This window comes from Ipomoea nil, unplaced genomic scaffold (assembly GCF_001879475.1).
Source record: "Ipomoea nil cultivar Tokyo-kokei standard unplaced genomic scaffold, Asagao_1.1 scaffold0268, whole genome shotgun sequence".
In the NCBI taxonomy this organism is placed as follows: Eukaryota; Viridiplantae; Streptophyta; class Magnoliopsida; order Solanales; family Convolvulaceae; genus Ipomoea; species Ipomoea nil.
Genome location: NW_017616696.1, coordinates 2,694,821 through 2,706,220, shown reverse-complemented (window position 1 = coordinate 2,706,220; position 11,400 = coordinate 2,694,821). Strand labels below are relative to the sequence as shown.

General features: G+C 34.5%; 1 protein-coding gene and 1 long non-coding RNA gene across 3 annotated transcripts; both read left to right on the top strand.

The window, feature by feature from the left end:
* Window positions 1-2,536: 2,536 nt before the first annotated feature.
* On the top strand, window positions 2,537-10,205 carry LOC109148474 (THO complex subunit 1). Of its 2 annotated transcripts, none has more exons than XM_019296223.1 (21): window positions 2,537-2,713; window positions 2,919-3,002; window positions 3,724-3,798; window positions 4,188-4,281; window positions 4,651-4,796; window positions 4,929-5,000; window positions 5,109-5,181; window positions 5,277-5,342; window positions 5,425-5,471; window positions 5,691-5,762; window positions 5,874-5,972; window positions 6,067-6,132; window positions 6,657-6,698; window positions 7,119-7,235; window positions 7,362-7,444; window positions 7,850-7,916; window positions 8,467-8,538; window positions 8,700-8,750; window positions 8,950-9,009; window positions 9,100-9,246; window positions 9,494-10,199. In XM_019296223.1, exons 1-21 carry the CDS (start codon window positions 2,711-2,713, stop codon window positions 9,800-9,802), a joined length of 1,845 nt encoding a protein of 614 aa, XP_019151768.1. In that variant the 5' UTR covers window positions 2,537-2,710; the 3' UTR covers window positions 9,803-10,199. The 2 variants fall into 2 exon arrangements, with proteins under 2 accessions (XP_019151768.1, XP_019151773.1); XM_019296228.1 differs by having other exon boundaries at window positions 2,632-2,713; window positions 5,847-5,972; window positions 9,494-10,205.
* On the top strand, window positions 3,183-3,628 carry LOC109148531. Its single transcript, XR_002048823.1, has 2 exons — window positions 3,183-3,306; window positions 3,363-3,628. It is a non-coding gene; the product is annotated as an uncharacterized LOC109148531 (long non-coding RNA).
* Window positions 10,206-11,400: the final 1,195 nt, after the last annotated feature.

Sequence of the window (11,400 nt, the reverse complement as noted above, 5' to 3'; positions counted from 1 at the left end):
AAAACGAGGCGGGAATTTCCCGTCCCTAAAAAAATTTTGCGGAGACGGGACGAGATCGGGGAATAGGGTGATATTTCGGGGACAGGCCCCGCCTCCGCCTCGTTGCCATTCCTACTAGCAGTGTGGAAAAGAAAAAATGGTCAATGGTTAACCCTATTAATCCAAACATTGACTAGATGGTAAGTATCATAGCAGAATTGAAGGATTACAAGCAAAAATGTATTTCAAAAAGTTTACATATTGAACATGAGACTTAAGAAAGTGTTGCATTGCAGACTATGAAAAATGCGAGCTCTAAATGGCGGAGTCCGAGGTGCCAAGTTGCATATTAAGGACTTAAGGTTTAGGTTCTGATACTATGTGAATAATAAATGATTCATTGTATTTTCTATGAGTTAATACCATATGAGGTCCTCCGAGTATAGTGGTTTTGCCACGTTTAGTCTTAAACTTTCAAATTGATTATATATGGTGCTTCGACTTTCAAATTTAACCATTCGTGGTCCAAGTTAACCACCCATGGTCACTCAACTATTAAATTTTAACCAACCATGGTCCTTTCAAGAGGACCGCGGCTGGTTAAATTTCGAAAGTTGAAGGACCATGGGTGGTTAACTTGGACCAATAATGGTTAAATTTAAAAGTCGAATGACCACAGATGGTCAATTTGAAAGTTTAGGATTAAACGTGGCAAGACCACTATACTCGGATGACTTCATATGGTATTAACTCTATTCTCTATCTAGAATTGTATATATACTACTTATACAGGAATAAACTACTCCTTCCGTCCCATTTTACATGTCTTACTTTTCTTTTTAGTTTGTCCCAAAATAGTGTCATCTTTTTAAAATTGAACATAACTATCACTCTACATTTTTCAATTTACCTTTTTGACTTTTCAAATTTCTAGAGGTAAGTACAATTGTACTTTGTACAAATAACATCTATTTTTTAGGGACAAAATTGAAAAATTAGTAACATTTTTTATATTGTGTTAAAAATCGTATAAAAAGTAAATGAGACACTCAATTAGGGACGAAAAGAGTATTAACTTAATGGGCCCAGCTTTCAACAGTCTTCAAATGAAACAAAGAAATCAATTTCCCCCTTTCTTTATACTTTTCCTTACAGATTAAGGTTATTCACTCTCACACACAAGCGATGGCTCATGAATGGTGACATAAAAACAACAACCAAAAACGAATCAAAATGAGTATTATAGTAAAGCTTGAGTTTAACGAGAGAGAAGGAAGATAAAACTCGGAGTCTCGAACGGTACAATGACACAAAAAGTAATAATATACTCAGAATACTATAGAGCATATTGAATTTTTTATAGTGTTCTCAAATGTTGATTTACTTTGCGTTTTGTGATGGTTGTGTGATAAAATTCTATTCTCTTCAACCACTTCTCCTTAACTAGTAACTAGTACGATGAGAAATATATTAGAGCGAGAATAAGCTTGTTAAATTCGTGATAAAAGGCCCGGAACTTGGTTATTTCTAAGATGGAGATCCGATAGTGTCTATCAGAGTTAGTGAAACTCATGTTAGATAGCCATGGCAACGTTCTGTGGCTGTATTATTATAAAAATAAAATAAGAAAATAAAAAGTTTTTTTTTTTTTAAATGCAAAGTAAAAAAAAAAAGTCATTAAAAGAATAAAATTTTTAAAAAGAGACACATGCCCGCTTGAGAAACTCTAATTTGCTAATCATGTAAGTTTTAAACTCAATCGAACATTTTAACCAGGTTAGGAGATTTGAATAAAACTTGTTTACTTAGAGCATCTCCAAGGGGCACTAAATCGGTAAAAATCCACACCATTATGCCATCCCATCATTTTTTTTGGAGCTCCAACATGTGTTTCTTTGCGACAAATTGACATTTTTGCCATTGTTTCTTTTTTATAATTTCAAATGTATCATTTAATTGTTTTATATGTATTTTTTATTTTGTTAAATACTTATATTTAATGTTTGTATTATTAAATATAAATTATGCTATTTTAAAGATCTCATTGAGATTATCAAAACAAGACTAATATTAAATATATATTAATTAAAATTTCAAATACATCAAATGTAATTAAATGTACTAAATGTTTTGTGTTATATTATTATTGTGGAATAAACTAAATTTTTAAAAATATTATTAAATTCAATTTTTTAAATAATTAATGTCATAAAAAAAATTAATGTTAATAAAAATTATTATTGACATTTCAAGTTCTATTTTTATTAAACTAATTAAGTTGGAACTAAATTATATTAAACTAATTAAACTCGAACTAATAATTGAGAAATTAAATTATTTTAGTGTATAAATTTGATATTTTGGTGCAAATAGGTTAAAGATGTATAAAATTTGGCGTGAGAATATGTTAAGAATATTCATTTTAATATGATATTTAGTGTAAAAATTTGATGTTTTAATGTTGAGCGGCTTGAAAATGCTCTTAGGGAACTCAAATGCACACGTTTAACTTGGGAGCCAATTTAACTAATTTTTCTTAAAACTTTATTCCAATTTCTATTCATACGTTTGAACCAAATGCCCCAAGTAAAAATGGAAACTGCTAAGCGCGCCGTACTGCCGTAGAATACTGAGTGCTGGCCTATAACGAAAGAAGGGCGAATTCAGCAGAGGCCTGTCGGCGAGCTCTCGTCTCTGTTCTCCGCTCTCAAATCAGAAGCTCTTCTCAAGCATGGTAAGCGATGCATTGGATGCGACGGTTAGCCTTTCCAAATTGTTCTTCGAGATGTTGAAATTTGGGCAATTGCAAGTGTCCCCCGCTCTCTGTCTTTTAGCGCACCACGATTCACAAATATGATTTTCTTATTCTGGCTTTATGTTCAATTGCCTGTTAGTGTTGCGTGAATCAATAACTCATTTTCTATTTTTTTTTTCCGCAGGATTTATTTAGGAAGGCTATTCTTCACCCGGGACTCCCCGAAGAATTCGCTCTCCAGACTGTGCAAGAAGCTATCAAACCTCAGGTCTGTAAATTTTGCCTGCCAATGCTTCATATGCTCCGTGACATTTTCAGCTGAAGTGAATATCTAGAGATGAAACGTTTAAGGTTATAGCTTGCTAGTCCTATGCACGCTGAAGTGCTCACTGTTTCTAGAATGCAAGTATCTTATAGTGCTAGTTGAAGTTTGATTATGCAGTTCTAAAGGCATAATTTGCTATGAATTTCCTCATATGGACTTATAGTGCTAGTTGATGATTGATTATGCTGTTCTAAAAGCATAGTTCGCTAATAATTTCCTCATATATGAATTACTTATACTCTTATAGGTGAAGCTTGATTTAGTTGATTATGCATTGAATTTCCTCATATGAATAACTTATAGTGCTAGTTGAAGTTTGATTATGCAGTTCTAAAAGCATGGTTTGCTATGAATTTCTGCGTATACAAGTACTTTTCGATTTTGATAGTATGGTATGATTATTTCCAGCATTCATAATTTTTTATGTTCTTGATTTGAGGGTTGATGTGCACCAAAGTGAAATCAATAGTCTGTAAGACTATGATTACATTTGATCTCTCGGTGAAGTTATATTGTTTACATTAAGCCTACTTACCACAAGAATATATGCATAGGAATGTGATAGAAAATTTTCCTCCTTTGTCTTGTGTGCATTATGTTACCATTGGAAGATTTTGCTCTATAGGTCTATTGATTAATTTCCTTTCCTTTTGCCACCTGATAGAGGCAAACCAAATTAGTCCAGGATGAGAATCAGCTACTGGAGAATATTTTGAGATCTCTACTCCAAGAATTGGTGGTAAGTGATTTTTATGCCATTGCCAATGCTGCTATTTGGATTTTGTATTTTAGCAAAACAGATCAAGTTCCAGTTTCCTTACGAAACATAAACTAGCCATATAGTACTACATTTCCTAAGAAATAAGTGATTTTATCTTTAAAAATAAAAAATAAAAATGAAAAAGCTGTAGGAACTTCAAATCTCACATCATATGTAGTTATAAAATTGCTTAGGTAATTTTCAACAATCTCTATCAATTGCTAGGAGTTTAAGGATTGGTTGTACAAAACTCATCCTGAATTTTTGTTGTACACAACACTTTCTGTACTAATATTGGTGAACTGTTTTACTGATTACTTAATTGGTTAGTTGTTCTTATTAATAACACAAATTATATCTTGATGCAGTCTGCTGCTGTTCAGGCAGGGCAGAAAATCATGCAGTATGGGCAGTCAATTGATGATGGTGAAAGCAGTCAGGGTCAAATTCCACGACTTCTTGGTAAGATACATACTTTTTCTAGTCATGATGGCTCACAACCAATCCCCTCCTCCCTCACTCTCAACCCCTAAGGCAATTGCAACCACAAAACCACAACCACTAGCTTTATAGTGCTTCTTTGGCCCAGCTCATTTAGTAAGCTAGGCCAAATGGTCAAAATACCAAAAATAGTTTTTAAGGGCAGATAAGAAGAAAAAACCTATTTTTTGAGAAGTTCGAAATTGAGGATTTATGGAAAAGTCATCTACTTGGCTAAACAAGCACTGGCAGACAACTAATACTAGTCTTTTTATTAACAACATGCCCCTATTTTATTTGCAGTATCACAAACTTGTGTATAATTGACTACTCTTGCATTTTCCTGGACAGACATTGTACTATATCTTTGTGAGAAAGAACATATTGAAGGTGGCATGATATTTCAGCTTTTAGAAGATTTGACAGAAATGTCCACCATGAAAAATTGTGAAGATATATTTGGGTACATTGAAAGTAAACAAGATATATTGGGGAAGGTATGTAATGTTTGATTTTTCCATTCCTCTATATTTTTGACACTTAAACGGTGTGCACTTGTCTATGTATGTACATGCAGATGCATGCCATCTGTTCTAAAATGGTTTTGATGCTTTTCTTATAATATTTAGGCAGAACTATTTGCACGAGGAAAACTTGTGATGTTAAGGACATGCAATCAACTTCTTCGTCGGCTGTCAAAGGTAGACTGCTTAATCTTTATTGTACAGTGTATGTCCAGTTCCAATTATTGCTTAATTATTTACCCATGGTGTCTCATAAAAGAAAACCCTTTGCATCTGGTATTGTAGGCAAATGATGTTGTGTTCTGTGGAAGAATCATCATGTTTCTTGCTCACTTTTTTCCACTATCTGAACGCTCCGGTACTTGTTTGTGATACTGCACGCTCTGGTACTATCTGAACGCTCTGGCAAAACTTGTCGTTTCTAACTGTGCTACCTTCTGTCAACTGTTTCAGCTGTTAATATAAAGGGAGTATTCAATACATCAAATGAGACAAAGTATGAGAAGGAAGCTCCTGAAGGTAAATGCTGAACTTGTTAGATTGGTTATTAGTTTGTAAGGTCCCTATGCTTATAGTTTTATTTGTTTTGTTTGATTTCTAGGTATTTCAATTGATTTCAACTTCTACAAAACCTTTTGGAGTTTACAGGTAAGAATCTTTCTTCTTTGACCTGAGTGAATAATTTTACTCCATAATGTTATCTGGACTTACTTAGAGCATTCTATATATGTTTCTGCTGGAAAATTTTCAAGATGCCACTGGATGTTAGTAGATCTTACAATGTTTTCTTCATGTTGCATGATTTACCTTTTTAGGTTTATATCTGATGTATATTTATTTTGTTTCTCTGTTGCTTTTGGTACTCAGGAGTGCTTTTGCAACCCACCGTCTCTATCTCTTGCCCCTGCCAAGTGGCATAAATTTACTTCTAGTTTAATGGTATTGGCCCTGTTTCTAAATTTTAAATGTGGCTTTTTCGTGTGTCTTGATGTTTATGCAATTTCTGTAAATTGGGATATTCAGGTGGTTCTAAATACATTTGAGGCTCAGCCTATAAGTGATGAAGAGGGCAATGCAAATTACCTTGAGGATGAGGCAGCTGCATTCAACATAAAATATCTTACAAGCAGTAAATTAATGGGGCTTGAGGTGTGAATCATTGCTTTGCCATAAAATTTCTATAAAACTAGCAATTTTGAACTTCAATGACATCCATTTCTTACTAATTTCTTTTGTTTCACAGTTGAAGGATCCCAGTTTCCGACGTCACATTCTGGTTCAGTGCCTCATTTTATTTGATTATCTCAAGGTATCAACTGCATTTCATCTTGTGTTGCTTCATTTTCATTTGTATAAGTTTCTCATTTTTCAAGATTTGTACATAATTTTGTTTCATTCTCTTTTCTATGGAAAACATTGTGTATGTGTGCATATGGTTTAACACTTCAACACACCCTTGTATGAAGCTATACTGACATTTGGTGAAGAAGTAAACTAAGATCTAGAGACAAACAATTTGTAACTAGAAAAATAAGTAGTTAATTATTTTCTTCAAAAATCAGAAGTGTGACAGTATACAGAATTGTCTATGGATGATTACTTTCTAGACTTCCGAAAATCATACTGGTGATACATTCTAATACAGAGTATTAACTATTAAGTGTGCTACTTTCTCCAGAATATGTACACATGCAAGCTCCATTGACATTCTATTTCAAAGTTGATATCATGATGCCTCTATTTCTAACAAGTTACTGAGTCTTCAACAGGAAGTCATACCTGTTTAGCTTTCTAAAGATATTCCCTTACATGTATTTTTCTCTTACCTTGTAGGCCCCAGGAAAAAGTGATAAAGAATTGCCATCTGAAGCCATGGTTGGTACCAACATCACATTGCAGCCTGATACCTTTCCAAATAAATTTTTTATGTTTAAGTAATTGTTCTTTCCGCTCTCTGTTGCCTTACCCTGGGGCTGTCATGACTCATGATAGCAATATGGTTAAAATGCAAGGAGACCCCCTGATATAGATTGATATATTGGAGATTATGATCGTATTCCATATAAATATTTTGAAATCCCCTTACAGTATTCTTATGCAGTTTCTTATGTATATAGTGAACTGTACCATGCATTCTTGTACTGTGAAGGACGGTGCAAGTGGGTTTAATTTGTTGTTCCAGGAAAAGACATTCTGAATTTATTTGTTTGCTTAGAGGTTGTGTGGTTGAGCATGAGCTTGTTTAATCAAGTATCCATCTTTCTTATGTGTACTTTTTATGCTCGACCAATGTAGAAGGAAGAAATAAAGACTTGTGAAGAGCGGGTGAAAAAGCTACTTGAAATTACTCCACCTAAAGGAAAAGAATTTCTCCGGTCTATTGAGCATATATTACAGCGTGAAAGGAATTGGGTGCGCGCCAAATGATCTCTCTGCTGCATACATATATCTTGTTCCATGTATATCTGCCTGATGCTGCCTGTATATTTCTAGCTTTTGTCTACCTTTTATTCTGTATTGACACTGGAGATATTTTAGGTTTGGTGGAAACGTGATGGTTGCCCTCCATTTGAAAAACAACAGATTGAAAAGAAGCTAGCTCAAGGTGGACAAAAGAAACGGTATGCTATGTTGAACTTGATTATTCTAACTTGTTTGCAAGAGAATAGCTGGAGAAACCAACTAGGATAAGACTTGGTGAAAATAGCAATTCTAGAGGATGAAAAGGAAAATTACTTGGATGCCTAATAAATGTACTTGGGGCAAAAAGTTTATGCAAATACACAATAACAATATGCCATTGGCACATAATTGAGAATACTCGGCAAACATCATATAATGACACTACGAAAATATCAGGGTGTTGAACCTCAAGGTTTTTGCTTTCTTTCTTGGTAGTTGGGCTACACCCTTTCTTATTGTTCAAAAACCTATGATTACTGTAAGATTAGCTGATAGATGTTATATCATACTTCCGAGTTGATGAGATTTAATATTTGCCATCCTCTTTCTGTTAATTCTTGCAGTCGACAACGGTGGAGGCTTGGAAATAAAGAACTCTCTCAGCTATGGAAGTGGTCTGATCAGAATCCGGTTTGTTTATTTATTTATTTATTTATTTATTTTTAATAGCTTCTTATTTGCTTGCAACACCTCTGGGAAATGATAGTAATTATCAAATGTTTAATTTACAAGCGTTTTGCTGGAGACATTCAATTTCTTAAGACTTATAACTATGCGAGCAAGTGCTGATAGTACGAAATGTATGCTGGTTGTGCTAGTATGAGAATTGAACTACCTAGGGATTCTCAACTATTTATTGTCCATGTTAATTGTAAATGTTAAGGTAGACCAATGGTTGTTTTCATTTCTATATAAACATATACAGGTACTATTATGTGAACTACAAGATCATATTCAACATTACTATCTTCTCTCTTTACTTTTCCTCACATATAAGCATTCATCCCTTCAGCAGATTGTGGTTATTTGTCACCAGCTGGATCTTCAAACCCTTAGTTTAATAGAAAGGCCAATCATAAATTTGAAAAACATTGTCATCTGGGACAATAGGTTATAATATTAATATATTATATATTATATATTATATAGGTCCAAATCTTACCTAATTTTTCACCCACAGAATGCTTTAACTGATCCTCAACGTGTGCGCACTCCTGTTATCTCAGACTACTGGAAGCCCTTGGCTGAAGATGTAAGTAACAACCAATGCCTCTTGACAAATTTCAACTTAGTGAAATATTATAATATTGTCTATTTGAGTTTTTACATTTTCATAGTTGAATTTCATCCACCAAAACTATTTCCTACTATTTCTAACTCCATGTACTTGAAAAATTCTTTGTGAAATTACAGATGGACGAATCTGCTGGAATTGAAGCAGAATATCATCACAAAAATAATCGGGTCAGTTTCATCTTTTCCTATCAACTTTCTGGGTGCATTTCTTGCAACTAAAAAGAATGCCATAGGTTTGCACTTGCCCTGGGAAGGAGGGAGAGGGAAATGTAACAGAATGATCTAAATTTCACCAACCAAAAGTTAATAATAAAAAAGTAAACAATAATAACTAATGGTTCACATCTCACTGTCTCATTTGGTACAGGTTTATTGTTGGAAAGGTCTCCGGTTTTCTGCTAGACAGGATTTGGAAGGATTTTCTCGAGTATGGAAGTTTTGCTCAGAGAAGTAAATATACATAGAGGGAGAGAATATTTGTGCATGATTTCTGAAGCAAATTCTGCTTATTTTGCAGTTTACAGAACATGGTATTGAGGGTGTTGTGCCTGTGGAACTTTTGCCTCCAGAGGTGCGGTCAAAATATCAAGGTAAACCAAGTGATAGGTCCAAGCGTGCCAAGGAGGAAACAAAAACTTCAGTGCAACAAGCAGAAGAAAATCAGGTGACCAAATTTTCCAAATTCATGTTAATATTCCTTATGAGATTTAGGCAGACCCCAATGTACAAGGCTGACTTCTCTCAACTAATTTTCCTTCACTTTTGCATCCTCAAAAGCCTGTAGTAGTTAACTCTTTGTTGTGTCCTCTAGCCAATAATGTAATAGGACAGTCTTCCCAACTTATAAGTCTTTTCTATTTTTCACAACGGTATACGAAATGATTCTCGTTAATTATTGTCATTTTGCCTAGGTCGCAACACCTGCTAGTGAGGTATGCATCGAAGGCGGCAAGGCTGACCTTGAAACCTCTGCTACTCCAATGGACACAGATGCTACCGGGAACATTTCTCAAAGTGGAACTCCAACACCAGACGAAAATCAGAAGCAAAGTTCTGACACAGATGTTGGTCAGGAAGCAGGGCAGATAGAAGCTGATGCAGAAACACAGCAGATTGAAGCAGATGTAGAAGCAGAAGCAGAAGCAGAGGCAGAAGCAGAAGCAGGAACCATCGATGGAGAAACTGGTGACGCTGACGCTGATTTAGATGCAGTTGGCTGATTACTACAGGCAGAGGTAGAAGCTGTATCTCGATTTGTAATTGATTTTCTTGTGTCATGGAACTTCCGAACTTGCTCTCTTCAAAGAGATTCAGATCAAACCACGCCCTCTGGGTAAGAGAAGGCTGATCATGATATTCATGCCCATTACGCGGCCTAATTAATTCTCAATCTTGTCTGTCGCTTTTGAAGCAGTTTTGTTACTCTTCTCATGCTCCATATGTGATTATTGCATTCAAACGCTGAACAGACCTATGAATGAGATTGAAGTGTTGTACTTTTATGATAGAACTTCGTTCTGACATATGAGGAGAATGTAGATTGTAGATTTAAGATTATTTATGTTAACATTTATGATGACTCTTGATATATGAAATGCCTAATACAAACTAGTGTAAGATGGACTCGATGTATGTATATCCTAATCATTCTCAAGAATAGCATTTCCAAGTGCTTGCAAAGAAGTAAAGCCATTTACAAGCAAATTTTTTTCCGCCATACACCCCTACCCAAACAGTGAATTTAGACCCTAATACGAGTATTGAATACATGGTTGGAAATGAGAGCAAAAGAAATGAATTCATAGGTTGAAGAAGCTAACGTTGGGGCTTTTTTTTGGGATGACGAGGGAAATTGCACAACCTTTTCGGGTGTAGGTAAATCCCGCCTTTTTATCTTACCCGGCAAAGTATTACAAAGAAGTAAACCAGCCTAAGTTATCCATAATTGATTGACTCGAATCAAGGGGGTAAGGATTCAAACTCGTGACCTTGTGATTACAAGTGTGGATTTCTTGTCATTTTGAGGTTTTTATTACGAAGAAGATATGCATATGATATTTCATGAGATTAACCTTGTCAAATTAGATTTTCAAAAATTTTGTATTATCTTATCATGGTTCTATTAGTGAGGGGTTAAAGTCACTGTTTCCATAATAAAGCTAACTATTTTCATTACTAATCTTCACAAAGATTTGTTGTCACTTTTAAAGTTTTTGAATTTTCTAAATCATGCGTTGAGAGACTGAATCACTAAGGCTATGATATTTGAATAGTTATGTTTTCTCTTTTTTCTTTTTATTATGGGGTTAGTAATTGAGATGTTTTATTTGGACATATGCATGAGACGTTAGGACATCAAATTTTGAATTACATAATTAATACAAAATTTTACACTATCAAAAGTTTGAATCAATATATATATTTTATTTATAAGAAGGGATACCCAATTACATCAAATGCCTCCACTAAAGCTCAAACCTATCACCTCTCACATAAGGGAGCAACATGGTATCATTGGACTACAAGATCCTTGGTTATATATATATATATATATAGGGATGCACTCAGGTGCGAATAAGTGCCCAAGAAGGAATATGCGAACGAATCAGCGCGCGACACGTGTCCAGATCTAATAGCTTAAAAAAAAACGCGATGGCATTTTCGTAAATAATTGAACATCGAAGTGCAAGTAAAATCACTTACAAGGGAACCTACTTTCACCTATAAGTGCATGTAATTTTGTCTTGTTAGCATTCACTTCCCGCAAACATTCATGCACTTGGGTGTGCTTATAACTATAGGTGCAACTATTTATAAC